This window comes from Rhamphochromis sp. 'chilingali' (assembly GCF_963969265.1).
Source record: "Rhamphochromis sp. 'chilingali' genome assembly, chromosome: 10".
In the NCBI taxonomy this organism is placed as follows: Eukaryota; Metazoa; Chordata; class Actinopteri; order Cichliformes; family Cichlidae; genus Rhamphochromis; species Rhamphochromis sp. 'chilingali'.
In genome coordinates, this window is record NC_137937.1 from 24,341,512 (window position 1) to 24,367,752 (window position 26,241).

Sequence of the window (26,241 nt, forward strand, 5' to 3'; positions counted from 1 at the left end):
TTTTCTTAGGGGCGTGATGACGCAGCATCCGTGCTCTTACAATGAAACAGTGCCTCCTTGTGGTGGCAACTAAAATACTGTCTCTGTTAAACCACAGTAACCATAATGCAGTTAAACACTGTACAACATGAGTACACACAATGAATATCTTAACAACATAACATCTCAAAAAAATATTTGCACATGTTCAACTAAAACTATATTTAGATTTGCTAATTTGCAGAAGAAAATAAACATCAGTTTGACTGCTGTCTTGGGTTAATTGCATTTTCTTCATTCTTATACTTATTTAAAATTTCTTTTTTGAGTTTTATTTTAATAAACTGGTTTATATCACTACTGACCTTTATTTCTTCTTTTAACTCATTCCAGAATTTAACTCCCGCTATTGAAATAGACATCCTTTTCAATGTTGTTCTTACTCTTTGTAATTTTAAATTCCACTTCCCTCTAAAATTATACCTCCCTTCTCTTTCTAAGAACCATTTACTTATTTCGATTGGGAGCATCCCTTTCCTTACCTTATATATTATTTTCACTGTTTTAAACTTCACCAGATCCTGGAATTTTATAGCTTGCGTCCTAATAAACGGTGTGGGACGGAGAGATTTCGCAGGTCTTTCCTCCCCACTGCTGTCAGACTCCACAACAAAGACTTTAACTGAACAAACACACACATCCACACATGTGCAATAACACTAAGTGCAATAATCTTTTCTGGCATCGTTGTATTTTTACTCAGTTGTATATAGCATTCGTATTCTATTTTTATCTTATTGTATATTTTTATTCTATTTTATTCTACTGTATATAGTATATTATTTTATTCTATTCTGTACAGCTGTGTACTGTATTTATTCTTATTGTATTCTAATTTTTGCGTCATAACTTTTGCACTGTCCACTTCCTGCTGTGACAAAACAAATTTCCCACGTGTGGGACTAATAAAGGTTATCTTATCTTATCTTATCTTATCTTATAAAGAGTGCATTTGTGTGAGCCCTATACCCCTCCTGATTTATTAGTCTAATGGCCCTTTTCTGCATTATGATTATAGTCTGAATATTACTTTTATATGTATTTCCCCAAACCTCTACACAATAACTCATGTATGGTAATAGCAAAGCACAATATAACATATACAATTTTTTCCTATCCAGAAACTGTTTTACTTTCCCCAAGACAGCAATGCCCCGTGCTAACTTTCCCCTCACATAAGTGATGTGTGATTTCCAACAGGCCTTTTGATCAATGATCACACCAAGAAATTTTATGGCATTAACCCTTTCTAGATATATATTATCGACACAAATTTCAATGTTAATGTTTTTCTTATAGTTTCCGAATAACATAAATTTTGTTTTATTTAAATTTAAGGACAATTTGTTTCTATCAAACCACTTCTTTAATATCTTCAACTCCTGTGTGATCACCTCCAAAACCTGTTGAAATTCTGCACCTGAACAAAGTATATTGGTATCATCTGCAAAAATTACAAACTTTAGTATCTTCGATACTTTACAAATATCATTTATATACATAAGAAACATTTTCGGACCCAATACCGATCCTTGAGGTACTACAATATTCAATATCCATCAATTTAGATTTAAACTCATTTATTTGTACATATTGCTGTCGATTCATCACATAGCTGTTTATCCAATCCAGTACCACACCCCTGAACCCATATTTTTCCAGTTTGATTTTTAGAATTTCGTGGTCAACAGTATCAAATGCTTTTTTTAGATCTAGAAAGACTCCTAGTGCATACTTCTTGTTATCCATACATTCTGTTATTTCTTTCATTAAATCCATCAATGCCAAAACTGTTGATCTATTATTTCTAAACCCATACTGGCAATTTGCCAACAGATCATATTTATCCACAAAGCTATCAAATCTTTTTAGAAATAGTTTTTCCAGTATCTTAGAAAACTGGGAGAGTACCGACACTGGTCTATAATTTGTAAAACAATGCTTTTCACATGATTTATAAATAGGAATAATTTTTGCAACTTTCATTTTTTGTGGAAAAAAAATGGAAGTTGCAAAATAGCTGAAATAAAGGTGTTGTTACAACTCATCGTGTCTGCAGGCTTTGGTAATTAAAATTTCCACAACATCGACTAATCGCAAAAATAATCGGTGACTAGTCGACTATCAAAATAATCATTTGTGGCAGCCCTACCACTCCCCCAGAGATTTAGGCAAGGAGTGTTTTTCTTAGTTTCTTTAAATAACAATTGATTTTGTCTCATTTCTGTACAACTCCTTTTTAGAATTTCTTTGCATAAAAAAGACACCAACCAGCAGAGACAGAGTTCCACCTGTTTAATGAAGACGTGGCTGCAGCAAAGGGAGAGGTGGGCTAGAGGCTCCAGACAATGAGCACCTTCGTTATCACTATAGGTGTAGATAGGTGTGGCATCAAAGAAAAACAACCCACTAGGAACATTCCAGATCCTAATCCAACAGCCGGAAACAGCAAAAGAGAGCAACTGACGTTGAGAGAGTAGCCCTCACTGAACTGAAAACACAGAAGGACGGAGGGAGAAGCTAGCTACTGTCTGGTATGCTGAATGGCAAAAAAAGGGGCAAGGAAAGCTGTACAAGCCCAGCACCTTCATCGCAAACCAGTTCGGATTTGTGCTACTGGGACAGAAGCACAGTGGTCACCTGTTTTTCTCAACTGAGACAATTAATAGCTACACAAGATAATGACCCCAAGCAGCAAATCTACAGCATGGAAGTCCAGACCTCAACCTGACTGAAATGCTGTGTATAAAGGAATGCTTGCAAATGTCCCATCCATTCGCTTCCGCTTATCCTTTTCAGGGTCGCGGGGGGTGCTGGAGCCAATCCCAGCTGTCATAGGGCGAGAGGCGGGGTACACCCTGGACAGGTCGCCAGTCTGTCGCAGGGCTAACACACAAGGACAGACAACCATTCATACTCACATTCACTCCTAGTGACAATTTGGATTATCCAATTAACCTATCCCCACAAACTGCATGTCTTTGGACGGTGGGAGGAAGCTTGCAAATGTCATTGATTTGAATTTATTGCTGCTAACTGCTGGTTCTGTTAACGACTCAATCATAGAATGATGTCTCCACGGAGGATTTAGGCTGTCATCTGCTGAGGCCAGCTGAGGCTAAGAGGTAACAATCTTACCGCCGTCGTTTAGCCGCTCCGGTTCCGAGTGCCAGGACCCTCCGTCCTTTCGCCTGTCGGGACCGGGAAGGCCCCCGGTTCTGGTCGGTCCAGCTGCCTGCGGTCTCCGTTTTCGGCCGCGGAGCCGGCCCTGCTGCTGGCGCTACTGATGATTAGCTGTGGCGTTTGTGGGTGTGCGCGGGAGACAGCGAGCAGGCCGTGCACGGAATCAAGGATCAGAGGATGGCCCTCTGCTCGGACGAGGCTTTTCAGGAACTATTACAAAGAATCCACGACATGGAAATGAAAATCCGACGCCTTGAGGAGAACGCCAAAAGCAAAAGCAATAAAACTCTGCCGGTGGCTTACGGCAAGCAACAACCGGGCGGATCAATACTGTTAAGAAATATACTCTAAAACACTTCTTCAGTAAAGACTCAGAGAAGAGAAACACACAGAACTTCTTGCTAGCAAGGGCAGCCTCCAGCACTGAGGCTCGCGCTGAGAAACTGCCCCGGTCTTTATTTATACTTCAGTGAGCGTTTGTTCCTTACATTGGAATGTGGAGGTGTACGTGTGTGTGTGTGTGTGTGTGTGTGTGTGTGTGTGTGTGTGTGTGTGTGTGTGTGTGTGTGTGTGTGTGTGTGTGTGTGGGGTCAGAGTGTGACCCCATAAAGACTTCCCTAAACCTGCTGGTCTCGAAGTCCAGCAATTCATCAAACCAAAAAGCACTTAGACTAAAACAGATATAGCTACGTTAATCCTACCGTAAAACAATAAAACAAGGTACGACCTCTTCTCATACTCCTAGGATGTGGGGGTGAACACCCTAGAATGTTACAGACCTCTTAGGATGAGACATTCTTTCAATATGCCACCAACTATATACTTCTAAAATGATTACATGCAGCATTCTACCACATGCAAACTTATATCATTAAAGTATTATACTGACTACTAAGTACAATTTTCCTATTAACAAATACCATCAACACAGAGTGGGACCCCTCCGAGCGGAGGACGTTTGTCCCCATTCATCAGACCTTTGGCCCCCACTTAGACGGGAGACTCCCAAGAAGATAAAGGAACATCGAAAGACACTCCAACAAGAAACAACTTTGATTATTCCTCTAAAAAATAGATTTGCGCCTCTCAGCTCATCACCGTCCAGCCCGCAACGACTGTCAGCTGCAGAGTGAGGTCACCGGAATGTAAATAAAGATAAAACAAGCCGCACGAAATGGGCAAAGAGAACAGAGAACAGCAAGCATGGGAGAGCACTTGACGGATCAATCAAAGGAATTGAACAGCTATGCATCAATACTATGCATAGCTGGTATGCATAGTATTGATGCATTTAATTGTCCACAAATGACAGTAAAAGAAATTTCTGAGAGGATTCCATCAATTATTGAGAATAACCCAGAGCTAGAAAAAGTTGTTGTTCATGCTGGAGCTGCTGACATCCTTTTGAAAAAATCCGAAAATTTAAAGAAAGACTTTGTGGATTTACTTCAGAACTTTGACAACCACAAGGTGCAACTCCACGTATCTGGACCAGGGTTTTAATAGTTTTGCAATTTTCATTAGTTTTTATTTTTATTTCGTTTTGACTTCAGATTTTCAATTTTATGTTAGTTTTAATTAGTTTTTACCAATTGTTTCCTAGTTTAGTTTAGTTTTTATTTTTTTGAAAATCATTAGTTTCAGTTTAGTTTTGATTAGTTTCAGTTATAGTTTTAGTTGTGTTTGCAATAATTAAGTGTAACAAAATCCCAGTTTCATCATATCAGTCATGCTCTTCTGCTTATCCTTGGGTATGTTGCTATTCCAGCTACCATGCCCTGCACAGGTCGCCTGTCTGTCGCAGGGCTAACACGCAGAGACAGACAACTCACATTCCCACCTATGGGTTCTTTAAATAAATAAATAAAGGCAGATGAACAACCATTGATACCAGGCAACTATAAAATGTATATCTTGGCCCCAATGAGACTATTAACTCTTGCAGCACCGGGTGTTAAGGCAATTGACTCACACAGTTATGTAGATGTCCCCGTCCTGTTGTCTCGGGATGCATCACGCTGCCTTGCCTGGTGTTAGCTTCTGTTTCTGGGGATGAGGGTTGAGTGTGCTCCCTTACCTTCTCAAGGTAAGCTAGGTTAGCCTTCTTGTGTGAGCTTTTCAAGCGCACTTTAAGGTTTGTGGGATTTTTTTCCCTTTAGAAATGTCCCTCATAATTTGTCTCTTTCCACTACAAGACACTTGCTTTATCCAAAACACAGTCATATTCAAAGTAATCCCAAATTGGACTCTGGCGCTTTCTCCTGACTTTTCCTGACATGATTCTGCGCGTGGACGGAGCAGCGACACAGACGACTCGACTAACATACTTACCACCTGCTGGCATAATGAGACACAGCAAGAAAAAAAATCTGGAAACGAAACTTCTTTTTCACCCTTGGCTATTGTAGAACACGCACACATCAACGAAAACTAAACACATTTTTGCTATAAATTCAGTTCATTTTAGTTAGTTTTGTGAACACTCATTACAGTTTTAGTTAGTTTTCCTTTTTTTGTTTTTATTTTTATTTCCGTTAACGAAAATGTTTTTTCACTTCTAGTTTTCGTTATTTCGTTAGTTTTCGTTAACGATAATAACCTTGATCTGGACCGATTCCAGCAACGCCCTACGATGAAGAATATAGCAGGGTGAAATGGTTCAGCAGGTTTGTTAAAACTGTCTGTGCTGAAAGGTCAATTCGATATCTAAATAATTTTAAGATTTATTAACGTAACATTAATAAGAAAGGTCAGAGGCTTTATCTTCTGAACTCAGTGTCTCACGTGAACTCATCGCCCTGTTCTCAAATTGAGATAAAGACGTCAGTATCAGCGAGACACACAGTGGACGCCAACCAGCTTTATCACACAGAGACCATGACGTACTTGCACCTTTCAGTGATAAGCCTGCCAGAGACGTATCAGCCGACCCAAAAACAATGGCACCTGACGACTCTCGAAAGAAACACAGAGTTTCAGCAACACTGTGCAGAAACACATCAGTTGACATAGCTCAAGCAGCTGAGTTAATATGCCAGCCCCCAACAACTTCACTTCCAGCAGAGTTTACAGCGACTCCAGCCAAATATGCAGGTTCAACTCTGTGCAGAAACTCACCAGCTGATGCCTGTACACCTTCATCATCATCATCCTCATCAGTGATCATATCACCATTTAAGTCGTTTCTCGAACCCCTTCAAACCCAAATAAACAGAGGGATTCGTCTGACACCAAAAGTGGGACCACACCCACCTACTAATTATAAACAATATGGTTCTCCACTCCACCTAACCGAGTCTGATATCTGATACCGACCGGACGCCGTTACCAGATTGCATCATTCCCACCAAAATGTGTCCGGTCACACTCATTCATATACTGAAAGCAAAATACCAGTTATTATAAGCAACAGATCCTTACACACTAAAAGTACTTATAATCGAACAGTACAGAATCTGAATATAATACTGTGCAAAAATAATCTCTCAATCACTGAAAGAAATATTAAAGCAGCTGTACTAAATATTAGATCTCTATCAGGGAAGTTTCTCCTAATCAATGATTACATCATTTCACATGATATACATGTTCTCTTTCTTTCAGAAACTTGGTTAGATAGAAATTCAGAACAAGCTGTATTAATAGAGACTTGCCCAACTGATTATCACTTCATTAGTGAGACCAGAAAAAACAAAAGAGGTGGTGGTCTTGCTGTAATCTTTCACCAATCACTAAACTTTAAAAAGGTGAGTTCAGCACCTTTGAATATTTAGCTACTGAAATAAACGAACCAAAGAAAGTTTTATTTCTAAACATATATAGACCACCAAAATCTAATACAACTTTTTTAATGATTTTAATGACCTTTGCTCTGCAATATGTCTAGACTATGACCAGATAGCAATTGTGGGAGATTTTAACATTCATACTGACAAGCTTCAAGATAGCGGAACAAAAGCATTAATTGATGTCCTCCATAACTTTGATCTAATCCAGCACATTAGTGAGCCAACGCAAAATCGAGGACACACTCTGGACCTACTTATTAGCAAAGATCTAAATATCTCTAACATTGCCGTTACTGATATTGCATTATCTGATAATTTCTGCATTTCATTTGATAGCAACATCTAATCAGAGTAAGATCACTGTTAAAAAACGCTTCCTTAAAGAAAACTCAGCTGAATATTTTAAACTGATGTACACTTCCACCTTGTTTAAATCACCAACATCCACCAACACACATTCAGTAAACAAACTGACAGATGATTTTCTATCCACAATCTTAGACATGATGGATAAGATTGCATCATTCAAGGTTAAAACTGTCTCTAGTAAAAAGAAGTCTCCGTGGAGAAGTGATCCACTGGTATGTAATGAAAAAAGAGAGTGCCGGCGTGCTCAGAGAAAATGGCGGAAAACTCGACTCCAGGTTCACTGCGAGATACAGTGGGGCATAAAAGTATTTAGTCAGCCACCGATTGTGCAAGTTCCCCCACTTAAAATGATGACAGAGGTCAGTAATTTGCACCAGAGGTACACTTCAACTGTGAGAGACAGAATGTGAAAAAAAAATCCATGAATCCACATGGTAGGATTTGTAAAGAATTTATTCGTAAATTAGGGTGGAAAATAAGTATTTGGTCACCTCAAACAAGGAAAATCTCTGGCTCTCACAGACCTGTAACGTCTTCTGTAAGAAGCTTTTCTGTCCCCCACTCGTTACCTGTATGAATGGCACCTGTTTGAACTCATCATCTGTATAAAAGACACCTGTCCACAGCCTCAAACAGTCAGACTCCAAACTCCGCCATGGCCAAGACCAAAGAGCTTTCGAAGGACACCAGGAAAAGTATTGTAGACCTGCACCAGACTGGGAAGAGTGAATCTACAATAGGCAAGCAGCTTGGTGTGAAAAAATCAACTGTGGGAGCAATCATCAGAAAATGGAAGACATACAAGACCACTGATAATCTCCCTCGATCTGGGGCTCCACGCAACATCTCATCCCGTGGGGTCAAAATGATCATGAGAACGGTGAGCAAAGATCCCAGAACCACACGGGGGGACCTGGTGAATGACCTGCAGAGAGCTGGGACCAAAGTAACAAAGGTCACCATCAGTAACACACTACAACGGCAAGGAATCAAATCCCGCAGTGCCAGACGTGTTCCGCTGCTGAAGCCAGTGCATGTCCAGGCCCGTCTGAAGTTTGCCATGAGAGCACATGGATGATACAGCAGAGGATTGGGAGAATGTCATGTGGTCAGATGAAACCAAAGTAGAACTTTTTGGTATAAACTCAACTCGTCGTGTTTGGAGGAAGAAGAATACGGAGTTGCATCCCAAGAACACCATACCTACTGTGAAGCATGGGGGTGGAAACATCATGCTATGGGGCTGTTTTTCTGCCAAGGGGACAGGACGACTGATCCGTGTTAAGGACAGAATGAATGGGGCCATGTATCGTGAGATTTTGAGCCAAAACCTCCTTCCATCAGTGAGAACTTTGAAGATGAAACGAGGCTGGGTCTTCCAACATGACAATGATTATTGTTTTATTGTAAATGTTTTCTTGTATTTTACTTTTATAGTGTTTTACATTTTATTTTTTGTGTTTTATTTTAATCATGTAAAGGACCTTGAATTGCCTTGTGCTGAAAGTGTGCTATACAAATAAAATTGCCTTGCCTTGCCTTGCCTTACCTCAGCCACTCTTACAGCTACACTGGGAGATCAAAAGCTTGATCACTGGAACACTATCCCCACCTCCACCTTGCATCCAGTTTGACATCAAGCAACCAAAACTGAAAGAGGTCAGGGAGGTCATGCTAGCTGGTCACAAGTTAGTGCCTGATCACCCCCAGCTGAGTCAGTCTGGAGAAACACCCAGTGGCCCCAGGTAGATCACTAGTTGCACCAAAAGGTGTGTGTTATAAGAAGACTATGACTGGTTAATAGTTGTTCACCCACACCCTTGAGATAACCGTCAAGACTTTGAAGATACCACCTTCATGCTTTGTAACCCTTACTACAGGCAGATCTTGAATAGAGAGCGAACTAAGTTGTTTTCCATAAGTCTACTTGATCTTTGAAGAAATCTTTCCTTTGATTTTATTCACTGTTATGTGGTCCATTTTGCTGCTGCTCCTTCTGGGTCTGCCTGCACAACTTCTATTTCCAGTCCTGAATGTGAACCTGTGTTTGAACTGTGCCTACAGTAAATTGCACAAGACACAGCTGAGTGAGGGCTAATGAAGATGAAAAGGGGGAGCTCGAAAAAAATGGCTACTGTGAAGTTGTTTAATGGTGTTAATTTTTTTATGGGTCTGGTGGACTCATGGTATTACTGGGTTATTAAGTCAATACCTATAACAGTTAACAGATGTTTACTTTGTCCCCATTTCAAACAATATAGACCACATATATGGTTAAAATCTGGCATTTACCTTCTGTCCACAATTTGGGTGGAAAAAAATCCAAACATATTTTTCTTGAAGCAAGGTTTTCAAATCCTATTGATGTTTACTTCTTTGAACTTAATTAGAAATGGAAAAGATTCACATTAGCCCGACCGAATAAATGGCCTTTTCGTATCCCGCCTATACAACAACTAAAGGGCAACTCTGACCTGTGTGTTGCATATGTACAGGGAGTGCAGAATTATTAGGCAAATGAGTATTTTGTCCACATCAACCTCTTCATGCATATTGTCTTACTCCAAGCTGTATAGGCTCGAAAGCCTACTACCAATTAAGCATATTAGGTGATGTGCATTTCTGTAATGAGAAGGGGTGTGGTCTAATGACACCAACACCCTATATCAGGTATGCATAATTATTAGGCAACGTCCTTTCCTTTGGCAAAATGAGTCAAAAGAAGGACTTGACAGGCTCAGAAAAGTCAAAAATAGTGAGATATCTTGCAGAGGGATGCAGCAGTCTCAAAATTGCAAAGTTTCTGAAGCGTGATCATCGAACAATCAAGCGTTTCATTCAAAATAGTCAACAGGGTCGCAAGAAGCGTGTGGAAAAACCAAGGCGCAAAATAACTGCCCATGAACTGAGAAAAGTCAAGCGTGGAGCTGCCAAGATGCCACTTGCCACCAGTTTGGCCATATTTCAGAGCTGCAACATCACTGGAGTGCCCAAAAGCACAAGGTGTGCAATACTCAGAGACATGGCCAAGGTAAGAAAGGCTGAAAGACGACCACCACTGAACAAGACACACAAGCTGAAACGTCAAGACTGGGCCAAGAAATATCTCAAGACTGATTTTTCTAAGGTTTTCAGAATCAGAATCAGAATCAGAATACTTTATTGATCCCTGGGGGAAATTATTTTTTGTTACAGTGCTCCATTTTAAACCAACATTAAGACAAGACAGACAATACGCTAACTAAGAATAGTACAATATATACATATATATACATACATACATACATAAGTCACTTATAAATAAATATTTGGAAAAGAAACATGTGTAGTTGTAGCAGCAAACAGTGTGTTAAGTGGATGCGTTGTACAGGGAGATGGCCACAGGCAGGAATGATTTCCTGTGTCGTTCAGTGGTGCTTTTCGGTAATCTCAGTCTCTCACTGAACGAGCTCCTGTGACTGACCAACATGTCATGGAGTGGGTGGGAGGTGTTATCCAACATTGTCTTTATCTTGGACAGCATCCGCCTCTCCGACACCACCTTGAGGGAGTCCAGCTCCATCCCCACAACATTGCTGGCCTTACGGATCAGTTTATTAAGTCTGTTGGCATCTGCGACCCTCAGCCTGCTCCCCCAGCATGCAACAGCATAGAGGATCGCACTGGCCACCACAGACTCATAGAAAATCCTCAGCATTTTCTGGCAGATGTTGAAGGACCTCAGTCGCCTCAAAAAATAGAGACGACTCTGGCCCTTCCTGTAAAGTGCTGTGGTGTTTTTAGCCCAGTCCAGTTTATTGTCAATGTGTACTCCAAGGTATTTATAGTCCTCCACAATGTCAACACTGACCCCCTGGATTGAAACAGGGGTCAAGTGTTTCCTGGTCTTCCTGAAGTCCACGATCAGTTCCTTGGTCTTTGCCACGTTGAGCTGCAGATGATTCTGCTCACACCACGTGACAAAGGAGTCGACCACAGCCCGGTACTCTGTCTCATCATCCCTGCTGATGCATCCAACCACCGCAGAGTCATCAGAAAACTTCTGAAGATGGCAGGTCTCTGTGCAGTGGCTGAAGTCTGTGGTGTAGAGGGTGAAGAGGAAGGGGGAGAGGACAGTCCCCTGTGGTGCCCCTGATGACTGGACTGATGAAATGAGAGTGAGTCTTGATGGGCCAGATGGATGGGCCCGTGGCTGGATTGGTAAAGGGCAGAGAGCTCCAGTCCGACTCAGACGCCAGCAAGGTGGAGGTGGAGTACTGGTTTGGGCTGGTATCATCAAAGATGAGCTTGTGGGGCCTTTTCGGGTTGAGGATGGAGTCAAGCTCAACTCCCAGTCCTAATTTTTTTTTTGCCTGTCCCGTTTGGCTCTTTTGCCATCAGAATTATTGTCTAAAGGCAAAGAAAGATGCCCAACGGATTTACTTTACCAAATTGAACATCCCAGCCTTGCCATAATGGTCCATTTGATTCACCTTTTATTGTTTATTTTATTTTCACTTGTTGAATACAGGACAGACTTGACTGGGGGAAAGAAGGGGAAAAAGAAAGAGGGAAAGAGAAACAGCTGAGAAGAGGGACGGGGGAGAAGGGCAAAAAACAAAAACCAACAGAATGGGCAGAAAAAAAAAAGAGAGAAAAAAAATGCATATATCGATCACCTGGATCACCTGTTGAGAAAGAAAAAAGAAAACAAGCAGAAGAGAACAAGAGTAATAGAATAAACAACATCACAATGATATATGGGAATATGACAGTGTTAAAGTTCATTCGATTTGGGTAAGAGAAGAAAGCAGGCTGAGTCCGGGGTAGGTGTCAAAAATAGTGATCTTTATTGTACACACTTTGCGCAGTCAGTGTGGGAAGACAATTTGCAATACAATCCTTCCTCGAATGGACCGTCCCGTATCCTTATATTGCCATGATGACATCACAGTTAGATCTTTACTAGAAATGATAACAATTGCCCACCTCTCAAAAAGTTCTCCTTATATGGACATCAACTGCTACTTTTAGAGAAAAACAAGTGTGTATTATATTGTGCATTTTGTGAAAGTGTATCTATCAGAAAAACTGTCCTCAGACGACCCTCCTATTATTACTAAGTGTGTGTGTGAACGTGCGTGTCTTATTTAAGTGTGTGCATGTTGTTACAGGCCTGAGTACGTGCAGAACTGAACGCAGACAGGCCTGGGTCCAACAGGACTTGTGGGTCCGAGCGGTGTGATTGCAATGATGTGCAACAACTTAAACAGATAACAAGAATAATACAGAACCTCAATAGACTGATTAAAGTGCTGATAATCTGTGTGCATTAATATTTGCTCAAAGCAACATAGATGTGCTTCAAAGATTATTCTGTCAACTGATTCAACAATGGTAAATGATTAATCAATGATAATTCTGATTATAACTGTGGTCATAAGAATACAAAATAAAATATCTCCTGGGCACAACAGTAAATACTAAATATTAAACATTATTGTGCAGCACATAAGATCAACAGAACAGAGTGTGCTTTGAGGTAGGAGCCAAAAAGGGTGTAGTTTGTGGGTGTGATCACCCGTGTGTACACCTGTGAGCATGGACGCGCTTGTTTTTTTTTTTAAAGGTTCCTTCATGTAATGATCTGCTAGAGGGTGTGGGGGGGCCACAGCCCCGTCCTCCAGGGCATGAAGCAGGTATGGAGGAGATCAAAACTCCAGACATCCAGAGGCCCCCAGAACACAAGAGACCAAGGAAGACCAACAGAGGGGCAGCCGCGCCACTGTCCCAGTAAGAGCTGAGGAGAGTCCCAGATGAGGGATCACCCAGCAGCCGCGGAGCAGAAGCCAGGGGGAGTTGCAGTGACGCTCCTGTGAGCTCCGCCGGCAGCCAGCTGTGCCTGAGTGACCAAGCCCCAGGCCGAGAGGCCGGGGGCACCCCACCTCCGAAGTGGCCCGAGCGAGCCCCAGGCTCCAGGCCCTGACAAGTGGCCGCCAAGGAGTGAGCCGGTGTGTACCTGGACGCCCATCCCCGGACACAAAGACCCACCAACGCACCGATGTCTGAGGGAGTCCGCCACTGGCAGGGGAAGTGGTGGTGGGGGGAGATAGGCCTCCAAACCTTGGAGGGCCTGAGATGTCCCCAGAGAGGTGGCGCCTGACACCCAACCTGACATATAGACACAGACATACAGGCACACACAGATACAAACATCCATTCCCACCCTCATGCTCTCATATGCACTTACTCCACACTCAACCAACGTGGAGACAGACATAAAGAGACGCTGTACACACGATCACACTCCCCAAGCGTACTCTACGAACCGGGTCTAGGTACCCTTGCCCCTGGAGGGGGGAACTGCACCCAGACCCAGGTGGTGTGGGGTCCGTTCTTCGTACCTCGCTAAGTAAGCTAGCTGGATTTGATTGTTGACGATTTCGCGTGATCCTGGATCGTTCGGTTCCCCGAAGCTCATCTGGGACTTGATGTAATAGCAACAGATCCGTAAGCGTAAACCTGCTCGGGAGCAGGCTTACTTTATGTAAACAAGATTAGATCGCGGCCACTCAGGTATGTCCGCTTCATTTATATGAAAGCAACAGCGATATTTTACCACTGTTTTACCATAAATAAATATTATCAATGTAACTAAAGATAATGCAGTACTTGATCCTTTTATTGATTTCATACAGATACATACAGGTCATTTCCTAAAAAAAGGGAAATGTACTATTAATCATTCTATTTCATGTATTTGATTATTTCAGATGTAAGTCACAGTTTAAAGTAGTAATAGTAAATTACTTCATGTAAGCAAGATGAGAGACCACGGCTATAAAAGCGAAGGTGGATTTGGGAAGTCTGTCGCAGCCATGTCCTGTCCGTATACGCGAGCAGCCCATTGCGGAAGGTGCAAGATTGATAAGGCAAGGCAAGGCAAGGCAAATTTATTTGTATAGCACAATTCAACAACAAGGTGATTCAAAGTGCTTTACAGAGACATTAGAAATAAAAGCAAATAAAAAGCATGATTTAGGAGAGTTTTCAGAATTCAGCGTATATTGCGGGATAGACAGGATCCTTTAGCTCAGCGCGACAGTGTGCTCATAGAGAGATATCGATTTTCCCGTGAGGGTATTATTTACTTAACCAACTTGTTGACGAGGGGGTGCAGGACCACCACCTGTCTTTTTTTGCTCTGCCCTTTTCTTGGTTGCTGTTATAAACAAACAAACAGATTATTTCAGGGTCTCTTTTCAAGAGACTAAAAGCAATATAAGTGATAAATATTACCATTCTGTAGAATATTCTTATATTTCACTTTTTCTTGTTCCCATGTTCTAGTGGGCCCTGTTGTGGCTCTAATGTGAAAGAGGATATAATGTAATATAATATAATAAATTTACCCTACCGCCTACTGGTGTTGGCCAGAGGGGCCGATGGCGCGATATGGCAGCCTGGCTTCTGTCAGTCTGCCCCAGGGCAACTGTGGCTACAACCGTAGCTGCTTCCACCAGTGTGTGAATGTGAGAGTGAATGAATAGTGGCATTGTAAAGCGCTTTGGGTGCCTTGAAAAGCGCTATATAAATCCAATCCATTATTATTATTATTATTAAATTACTTACGAGTTTAATTTGTCAGCAACTTTCTGCCAGCCCTCTCTCCTTGCTTTTGCAGCCTTTGCAGTGTTCCCTTGCGTTTTAATTAAACTCTGAAACTCCTGAAATCCCTCAATCAAGAGTTCTTGCTCCGCTGCCGAAAAATACCGAGCGCGCTCCTTCGACATTTTCGCCGACCAATCAAAGGGTTGCCGATCAATGTTTCTACTATCGATGCGTAGCCCCTGTTAAGCCACCCAGTGATCTCACATTACTTCATCCAGCTATACTAATCGTCAACAACAGGTGTGTTCGGAGAACCGGAATAGCGAGCTCAGAGTTAGCGCGATGATTTGATCTTGGATGTGTCATTTGATCTTGGATGTAGTAAGCGAGGTACGAAGAACGGACCCCTGATGTCCTACACAAGAGTAAACACCATTTGTGTTGGCCCTGGTTTTACCATCTTGGCAACCAAGTATAGTTGGCTCATTCTTTGGGCAAGAAGGCCAATCTAATGGTCGATCTAATCCTTCTCTTCAAACTCACTGTCAGACCCTGAATTGGGGTTGCTGCTGTAGCTCACCTGGCTGAACAAGTTACACATGTAGTGAAGGCTGGAGTCCTCGCTGCAGAGACTGGTTTTGAGTCTGTCTCAGACCATCTCCTCTCATTCTCTCTCCACCCCACTTTCTACTGTCCTATCCAATAAAGAAAAAAAAGGACTCATGTTCTGAAAACTCATCAGCTTCAAAATCTTCCTTTCTTCTAAAATCACTGAAGTTCTCAGAGCGGAAAATATTTTCACTGTCTTGATCAATAAGAAGCCACACGGGCAAAGCTATTTATTTGTTGTGGCCCACATCCAATCTGCTGCTGGGACAGAGCATGAGAAAATATAGAAAGATTCCTGCAAGGCAGAGGGTAAAATGTGTGGGAATTTGGGAGCAGACAGGTGTAGGTGATAGAAATATAACAATGCTGCAACCTTGTAAGGGAAAACACACTTATACAAATACACACTGCACACACACACACACACACATGCACACACACACACACACACACACACACACACAAACACAAACCAACAGTGAAGGGACACAGCACCTCCACAACTTTATGACCCATGGGTCCAGTGGGCCTGAAAACCACGTGAGAGAGAGAAGATAATCTAATCCTCATTAAGAGAATGAGATTTGGGAAATCCTACAAAACATTTCATAGGACCAAACCATGCTATTGTGGTTTGGTCTTCTGTTCCTTTAGTATTTAATGTTCTGTCTGTGGCACATTTTAATCGTAATATTCTATATATTTTCATGTCCTCAATAATATCCACTAGCAGAATAACACATAATCTCTTTTTCTCAGTTATTGACCCAGGAGGCTTGGAGTGACATAAACAAACTAGGAAAGGCTAATCCAAAAAACACAGAAAGGAAAATAAAGAAAAACTATAAGATTAGAGACTCATTTATATTCAGGTGGAGATTCATTGTTTCTTAGATATAGACATTGTTAAATGACCAGAGTGGTAGTTCAGTTCAACTCACAAGAAGGTCATGATCAAACAATATAGAAAGAAATATCATTTAAGAAGAAAGAAGGCAGCTTAGAGCAGGGGAGAAGAATTTGGACACTTAAGGCATATGAAAGCAGGAGTAGTGTGTGTGTAGGTGTGTGTGTGTTTGTGTGGAGATAGGAAAGTGATGCACATCTAAAAGGTGCCAAGCCTTTTATAAAGTGTTGGTTTTTTACAAGTGTTTGTTAAGCTCTCTGTGGGGACTCGGAGAGTGTGAAGCCCCAGGCTTTAAGGTAAAACGAATAAAAAGAGAGCAAGAAAAAGAGGAAAATAAAAAAAGTGGTGAATGGAAACCAGCACTTGTCATAGGCAGTCAGACGCTGATGGTTTAGAACCTAAAGCGTTTATTTCTCTTATGGAACTAAACTTCCCAAGTTTAGGCTAGCCCCAAAGGGCTGTGTTTCTAACCACAACTTTAAATGAGAAATAGATTCTCTAGAATTCTTTTACAAGAAGAAGTCCCACATTTCATTTTTAAGGTGTAAGTCTATATTTTAAGAATCACTGCTTTCAGCAACAGTGGAATGCCTGAGGCAGGTATTCGGATAGCCAGAGGTAATGGCCGAGGAGAAAGTAAATATGCCTCCTGTTAGTATTCGGTGGGTTCTCCGTCTAAACACTGCTTATCAAAACTTCTTCCCCCCACCTACACCATTGCTTTTTCTTCCCACTCACCACTTACAAAACTGTTTTGAACCCACCATCTGTTGATTCTGACAAAGAACCTTACCTGTAAAGAAGTATTCCTTGCCAATACTTTTAATTATGTTAAAACCATATTATCCACAAGTTTCAAAAACCTGAAATAGTACACATCGATTGGAATTATACTCTACGACTCCCTTTGGCCTCAACCCAATTCACCATGTAAAAAAACTCACCCTGATTAAAAAAAGGGATGTAAGGTAACTCATTTATGTTAGCATGGATTCTGTGGCCTCAAAAAATTCATATTATAATGTGGACAATGTGCAATCAAATGCCATTTCAGGCTGTAGGGCAAGCACAAATCATTGGAGAAAAACCTGGTAGCTTGATCAAGCTGTTTGGATGGAGGGAGGGATGGAGGGATGGATGGATGGATGGATGGATCATCTTTTACAATTTAAGTTTGGGTATTTTCTAATAGAACTGGAACAAAACAAATGCAAACAACTTAAGCTTTAAATGCCTCATGCTGGAAGAGTGCTGATGAAACAATGCAGGAGGAGGGAAAGGCACAAAGTCAGAGTAGTCAGTAGTTGCAAACTTGTGTATTTTCTTTCACATGAAGGTGGAGAAGGGTTTCAAGTCAGAAAGGTGAAATAGGGAGAATGGGGTAACTCAGAAGGCAGATATTGTGTTGCATCAGCTGAATCTCATTTGCAGGTGTTTGATGTTACACTTTCTCTACACCCAGAGAAGCCTTCTCGCATGTGCTAACACTTCCTTTTCACATTCTATGTGTCCTTTTTACATTATGCCAACTTGTCCAAAGGGTGGACTTTTATCAATAATTGCAAATTTGATTTTAAGAATTTTAAGAAGCCCAAGCTATTTGTATATATAAAGGGTTTTTTTTTTTTGGTCTAATTTCATATTAATTCTACATTGTCGAGGAAGTTAAAACAGCTACAGCTATATAGGTAAAGTAAAAATCACTTCCATCTAGCAGAATGCAAACACTGGTCTCCAGTGTGGAATTGATGGACATTAGACACGGCACAGAATCTGCCTCTCGGAGTGGAATAACAGCGTGGACTTCACAAACACTCAAAATGAGAATTCAGCCCAAGAGAACAGAAAGCAAACAGAGAGAGGTTTCAGATGAAAAACTAAGCGAAAGCAAGAGGGATCGAGGGAAAGCAAGCAAGGGAGAAAATAGTGGCAGCGTCTGAGCAGAGACAGAGTACCACAGAGCTGTTCGGTACATGCAGGTGAAATCCCTGCGTGCTGTTGGCGGCTACACTACATTAACTCTAGCTTTCAGTTTGAGCCAGGGACTTGGGGAATAGATGGGATGAGGGCAAAAGGAGGGAATCCTAACAAATGGTAGTTCAGGGACACACACGGAACCTTTTGCTATACAAGCCTTGACCTTGTTTTATACGATATTATTAAAGCCATTCCAGCTGATGAGCTCTCGTCACAAAATGCCTTTTTTCATTTCACTGAAAGAAGTCATGAAAGGCAGTGACGCACAGCCTCGCAACTAGAAGGAAAAGTGCACCAAGAATGCAATTAGGTTCTTCTCATCCTCAGTGGAGACATGACTGGAGCTTTTGTTTACCCTCATGTCATTTCAGTCTTTCTTCAATAATATGAAAGTCAATAATACACAGATTGTGTTTTAGGAAGACTTGCACTGGTTAACGTTACAGCAGTTATACTGTAATCTCAGTTAAATTAGCCTGGGACTGTGTGGATACACTGAGTGACTGCGTAAGGTGACAGCCCTTTGGGGAAAACTTTTGAGGTGATGGTTGATCATGGTGTTAATGTACCAGTACTGTGTCACAGAGGGATGTCTCTCAAACAGATGGTTGCCTGGGCTGGCAAGGTTGGTGGCAATTTTACCCCTCTTTTTCTCTACTGTCGAGTCCCTAAGCTCCTTGATGTTAAGTAGCTGACAGTCAATGATCCACTCAGCAGTGGCGAGGTACACGCTCAAGCCTTGTCCTCTGAGAAGCAGGAGGCAGGAACTCAAGCAAAGTTTGACATCAAAGACATGTATGTTTAAAAGTGAATGAGCCAGTGGGCTTTCTAGCTCATCTGTTTGGATGTTTACTTGCCTGTTGGTTTGTTTTCATTGGTCTTCCATTTCTCTCACTGTATTACAATCAGTCACTATTAGTAATTCATAAAAAGTGTTGTATAAGTTTTATTTTTTATTATAATTTCATTGTTTTATTTTTTATATTCGTTTTGCTTAATCCTGTGGGCTGGAAAGACCTGCATGCAGTGAGAGGGTCAGGTTAGTTCTTTAAGGTCCTCACAGAATGGGGCAAGGCAAATGAATTAGACACACAACCTGTATTATAAGCTAGGGTGGAGAATGGATTGATGATGGCAAATAAAAGCAGATTGCCCCACCACCCTTGAGCAGACAACAGCACACCATGACAGACACGTGATCAGGCCCAAGCTATTATTTATAACATAAAAATGCAAATAAATAGCTATGATACAGACTTCTCTTTGTTCTGTTGGCAAAAGCTTTTTTTTTTAAACTGTAACTGTGATTATTAGCATGTGTAACCAGATCCCAGGTTCAATTCAGACCTTCTTCATTTTTAAAGTTGGGCTTAACATTGTCCTTTTCCATCAATTTTATAGTTGGGGATAGATCAGGTGATCCTGAATCCTCTTTTAGTTACGCTATAATAAGTCTAGGCTGCTTGGGATTTCCCATGATACACTGAGTGTTTCTTCTTCACCCATTTCTGAGCCTGGTTCTACTAAAGGTTTCCTCATGTTTTTAAAGGGAGTCTGTCCCCAAGTGGTTCCTTATCAAGGCTTGTTTGGTTGTTGGAGTTTTTTGTCTATTATGGTAGGGTCTTTATCACAGCACCTTAAGGTGACTGTTGTTGTGATTTGGCACTATACGTATATAAAACTCAATTCAACTAAATTAAATTAAATAGTGGAGATCGGAGGGTTGGCCTTGAAAGTTATGATTAGCCAAACTGCTGACAACTTAGTTTGTTTCACTACAATTAATTTTGTTTCTCCAGCCTTAAATATATAGATAGATGATGGAGATAAATGTTTTCTCATCATCACTCACAACTAAGTACCCAAAGTGACACAGTAATTTAATGAATGTTTTATTTACATGCATGCACATTTACACTCACGCAGAAGCTTTTTCTTCCAATTTAAAACTAAACCGTAAACAGTTGTTGTTTAGCCGTTGTCCTCTGGAGTCTTGCACCCACATACTGTATGTATTGTATGGTGCACAAAAAAGAAAAAAAGGTCACATTTTTCCTTGTCATGTAACCCTACTATTGCTAAACGACTTAAAGATTGACAAATCAAGGAACTCATTGTGATAATTTCTGTCTTGTGTGCGTGCGTGTGTGTGCACAGGGATTATGTTCGTCTTACTTCTAAATACCATATTTTTCTGAATCAATGCTGTTCTCTCTCCTCTTAATACTTTTATAAACCTCCTAAAATTGGCATTGATGAAATCAGAGCATCTCCCCAGCCCTCTGGGATTTAACAAGAATAATCAATCCAGTTAACTGTTCTGCCGCGACACTGGCAATGACGGCGGTGTCATCCGTTTTCCATATCAAATAGATCATTAGGTAGTTACATAACTACACACACATACACATCCTTTGACATCATTAGCAGTGGCCTCAACCAAAATACCTTAATTAGGATTACCTTGACCTGGAATGTATCCCATTAAGAACAGAAGAGGCAGTAAAAATATCCATACTACCATCGTGGTTCTGTTACCACACAAAAATAAGTTTAATGGAGATAATTACAGTGGTTAGTGCTCTCATTGAAAAGTCTTAATAATGACATGACTTATTGGTTCTCTTAGTGGTGAGACAGTATCATGGATTCAGCAATATTTTTTTAGCTACTGTTTCCTCTTCTATTAGGACAGGTATTAACAGCTATCGAAAACGACAACAAATCACTGTCGGATTAAAGGTCAAGATTTTTGTTTTTTCCCCCCGTAACATGGCTAGAGTAATGAAGTATGTATACAGGGATATTTATTGTCCTTAAGATTACATAAGTTCTGGTTTGACCAATATGAGATTAATTTGCTCATTCATTCTCCAAATTGTTATGTGTGCTGTGCTGCTGCTTGACTGGTACACAGCAGCATGATATATTTCGAAAAATTTATATTTTCAAAAACAAACCTTGCTCTGCTTCTGACATTCGGTTGCCATCAAATTCATACTGAGAAAATGAGACAGAAAAACATTACAAATTTTGGACATAACACTGACAGAAACTTGCTCTATTTAATGAAAGTATTTCAGATTTGGTATGTGGTGTCATATCTGGGGGAAATCACACTGAAGTTGAATGAAAATGTGATTTTTTTTTTCACATTAAAGCTTAAATATCAATGAGACCTGATGTGAGCTGTTTCCAAGAATATTATGTGCCTCGTATATGAGCAGCTGTGAATGATATATCAGTGCTCTACCTGCAAACTACAGACCTCCAAATCTGCTGTGAGAGATCGGACATTCAGATACTCGAGCAGCCATTGTTCTGTGTCATATGCATAGATCTGCAGTTCCAGATATTTGGAATACAGATTTTGATGGACTTGTTTTGAAATGGCTCCTAAAAAATTGTGAATTCATATTAAAAAGTCTATTATTAGTCTAGAGTTTATTTGCAAACATATTATTAGTTTATACCTTATTAATGTTTTAGTCCTTCATCATAAGTACAAACAAAGTATAATCATTGTATGCCTGTACTACCCAGAAAGCACACCTCTAATGACCTATTGCAATATGCTTTTGATTTAATGTATTTCTGATCTATGTCTGTGTGTGTGTGTGTGTCTATATCATGCTTTCAGCATTGAAATTTCCATAAAGAAAGCTATGTAGTAGTAGCATACAGTGTGTGCTTTTCAGACAATGAAACACTGAGCTCAAATAACTCAAAGGATAAAATCTTGAGTCGAACAAATGTAGTGATAGTGAGGATTGCTTACCAGTAAGAGCTTATAAATAGAGATATTTACTAAACCTATTCCTGCAGAGAGATAATCCGTCAACTGAAAGAGAGAATATGGTGTAAAGTGATCAGTGATGCCTCTAATATTTGTTTGATATTTATGTCCTGTCCAGTCCTGTGTCATTTTTCTGCACGATGCTTTCAGAAGAATGTGGTTGCTGTTCTGCACAGTTACACCTCTATCTATCTTTTTTTTCCAGATATCCGTGGCATTGAGGATTTCCTTGACAGTACTTCTCAGCAGGGGATGGATGTATCCCTTCAGAAAGTGGAATCCAACATTAACATGATGATCACGAGTCTGTTCAGAACAATGCGTGTGGAGGAGCTGCATCGCTATAGGGATACACTACGCAGAGCTGTGTTGTTCATGAGCCCAGCTACGGCCAAAGCGTTTATTACCGAGGTAAGATAAGTTAGATTTGGGCCTTCGTTTGTCAGTTAATAAAGTAGGTAAACAACACCAGTAATGGCATTTTAGAAGTTTTGTGGAACCAGAACTACTGGAGCAGGACGAACATTTCAAACTCACTGCCAGGGAGAGCAGAGATGATCACACACGTTGACAAGACAAATTGTCATCCAGTTTTGAAGTATGTTCCCTAATGGCATGTTTACACTCCTTCAGCACATGCACCCGGATATCCAGATAAGGCTGACATAAATGTCTGACATATGCCTCTCTAATACTGCATGGAAAGGATGCCAATTAGATGCAGATTAAGAGCGAGGAATTTCAAAAGCCACTGAGTCATTATGACTTTTGAGGTCTTACTGAAAGGAGAGAGCTACTTTAAAGAAAAAGTCCTCTACAAACAATAGTTTAAGCCTTTCTCAATTGGCGAATGGCATGTTAAACAGGTAGCTTACATTTTAAATAGCCTCACAGGACTTTATATAAAGATGTTAGCAAGTCTGGAAGAGCTGAATGCTTTGATGGAATACCAAATTAAATATGCAAACTATAGATATAGATTTTATGTTGTTACATGAGTAGCAAATAAAAAAATGTAGTAGGAATCTGTCTTACATTCTTCACGGTTAAGTGATTAATGGTATTTTGAATTGGGTTTACTCTTGTGACGCTACCAATGTTACCAGGCTTAATGAATGTTTTGCTAATTCACGTGAGCCCTGTGTGTCTCTATTAACCAGATCAGATGAAATTATTGGAGTTAGTCCTCTCAAGGCCACTGAAGTATTATTTGTTAAGCCCTGAGCATGATGGGAAGATATGAAAGTATTCATTGGTTTACTTCTTTCACTCCCGCTCTTTCTCTTGGTACGAGTCGGTGTTAATTTATGGTGCACAGACAAGGTGCATGTTTTTAATGTAATTTTTAGGAAACATGCATATTCAAACAGACGCACACAGTTCTCTTCCCCTCTCATCATACTCTTTATCGCTTCAGAAGAAGACAATTAGAGGAGTTCCTTTTGCTCCTATACATAAATGATATGGAGGTCATGGTTGAAAGCAATAGGCTCTAGCATTAGTTATGAATTCTTAATTTGAATTGGTAGGATGGGGCTTAATCCCATGTGTCATGTTCTCATCTCAGTTTAATTAAAAGTGACCTCGGAAAGAGCAATCACAATCTAATTTGGTTGGAGGCGTGACAGGGGTGGGGGTGGATGGTGGGGGGTGAAAAATGGGGTGTTATTGTGTGACTGTGAGTGTGTTAGTGTCAGTGTTTGTGTATCGTAGTGTTTCTGTGGCTGTGTTACAGCCTTTTAAGTTTAGCATGGAAATACACTGGCGGTAGGCCTCTTAGCTTCAAGGCTTTGCACTCGCATTCAGAAAAGATCGTCAAGCTCACTTTAGATGACTTTCAGTGCTGAGGTCGTTAATCAAACAAACCTGATGCATCATGCAGTACTTGTTACTCTTATCCAATGTAGTGCATTATGAAACTTTTTGTAGAAAGTAGTTCATTACGTCACTCTTTATATTACTTTACTGCAGTCTTCTTCTGGACGATACGTGTCACAACTCGGAAAAATCTCTGCATGGCGTAAGATTTGACAAAGAAAGAAAAGTGGTTGTAAAAATCTAACCTTTTTAAGTTGTTGTAGTGTCTTGTTCTTTCTGAGCTTCTGACTTGATATATCATTGAAATAGTGGTAAAGGCCAACCTGCTTGCACACTTATGTCTCCAACCCGTTGGCGCTGCTCTGTGCTTGCCAGGTAACAAAAGTCAAGAGGTGCATGACAAGCTGAAATGACCGTAACACGCCATTGATCAGCAGTTGTAATGTCAATTTTAATGTACATTATCATTTGTGAGTGCAACAATGGTAAACATAAATAAGTCATACTGTAATTAGTTCTCAGGTAAAAATATAAATCTTCAGTTACAGTCCCACACGACAGAGGTCCCTGTAATAATGACGCGACTCACAAGGTCTTTCTTTTACTTTTTGTCTTCACCCTGCCATTGGTTACTCGAGAACGAAGCAATACTGGAGTTTCAAATTGATATCATAGCTGTATCTACTAAAAATCTCAGATGATTTCGTATCTCTGCGACCTCGACCTCAAGGTCAAGATCAGAGTACAAGTTTTCTCATAATCTTGTGAATACAATGAGTGGAGAATGAAGTCACCTAAGATCTACCACTAGGCTGAGTGGTACAACTGGCCACCACCAGTATTTTTAAGTATTCAAACAGAGCCATTGGCAAAGTTAGTAAAAACCAGCCCAAAAGAGCACTTCAGGGAAAAATCACTTCAGGGAAAAATCACTTCAGGGAAAAATCAAAGTCAGAGCAATTCTGCTGTAGAATCAGGGGTGAGAAATGGAGCCCAGACTGCTGCGAGCCTGGCTGCCCATTTGTTACCTGTTGAAGGTCAAACTTTAGATGGAGCCAGGCTTCTTTACTACTAGCGGTGTGTTAGCATGTTGTCACTGCAGTTGTTTGAAAGCAGCTGATTTCATGTTAGCAGTGGGCAGTTGTCAAAATATCCCTTATTGTGCAAGAAAAATTGATTTACATATCTCCACTCCTTCATTGGTTTACACCATTTTCTTGTTTCATATGATTGTAGCAATGAAAGGTGCATTTTGTTTTTTTATTCATTTATTTTTTGACCTTATTTGGCTGTCAAATCAACAAATGAGAGATCCCTCTTTCAGTCCTGGGAGTTCACACAAATCCTTCTGAGGTTTCACGAGAAAGAATAAAATCTCCCAAATCAAAAATATGAAGGAGTAACCAAAAGTATTTATTCATTTATTTTTTGCCCATTATATAGATAATGATCTAGTAACCAGTAACCAGTTAATGGGATTCCAGTGCAAAGTCACAAAATATGCATTTTGTTGAAGTTATTCTGACTGAACAGGTTATGTCACCTGTTAATTGCCCCTTGTCTTCTGATTCTGATTCAGATCACTGAATGGTTCCTTTTTTTATTTATTTCCTTGTTTCATTTTATCTTGACTTTGGTTTACTTGCTAACATGAATCACTGCTGGGTGAATGGGGAACAGGAGAGAGGATCCTTAAGGCATAGAGAACAGCCAGGCAGGGATAGGTGTCAAACAGGCAAAATTAATTAATTTTAATCTCTAATCTATTGGGTTGTCTGTCTTTACACGTTCCTTGGGATTTGTTTTTTAAATATAAAAAAGGCCTACGATAAAAGAAAAGAAAGCAGAACAGTACATAGAGTCAAAATGTAAACCGATGATAGAATGCATCCTTATTATAATTTATTCCTTTAAACTACGAAATCTGATCTACAGTTGGTGTGGAATATTGCTTTGGCTATTATACAATATGAAAGCACCCGCCTCAATTTCAGTGTGTGACTGGAACCCAGATTAGTTTTCTAGAGTTTCTCTCTCTTTCCTTTGGGAAGGTTGACAAAGCAGTCATTTAATCTAATTTAGTCAGACATCAAGTGGAAAGGGGTTTCTGAGATGAAGTGTCGGGAGACGGTAAATATTGGTGGATAAGATTGATGGTCACAGAT

General features: G+C 40.5%; 1 protein-coding gene and 1 long non-coding RNA gene across 2 annotated transcripts in view; one reads left to right on the plus strand and one right to left on the minus strand.

Annotated features, from left to right (window-relative positions):
• The window catches only part of grid2 (glutamate receptor, ionotropic, delta 2), a 539,815-nt gene that overhangs the window by 307,549 nt on the left and 206,025 nt on the right, over positions 1–26,241 (plus strand). The window contains exon 4 of the mRNA XM_080893112.1: positions 22,464–22,669. Coding sequence (XP_080749238.1) covers positions 22,464–22,669 — 206 coding nt within the window. The remainder of the gene's footprint in view (positions 1–22,463; positions 22,670–26,241) is intronic.
• The window catches only part of LOC308403567, an 82,361-nt gene that overhangs the window by 39,394 nt on the left and 16,726 nt on the right, over positions 1–26,241 (minus strand). The gene's annotated exons all lie outside the window — the stretch shown is intronic.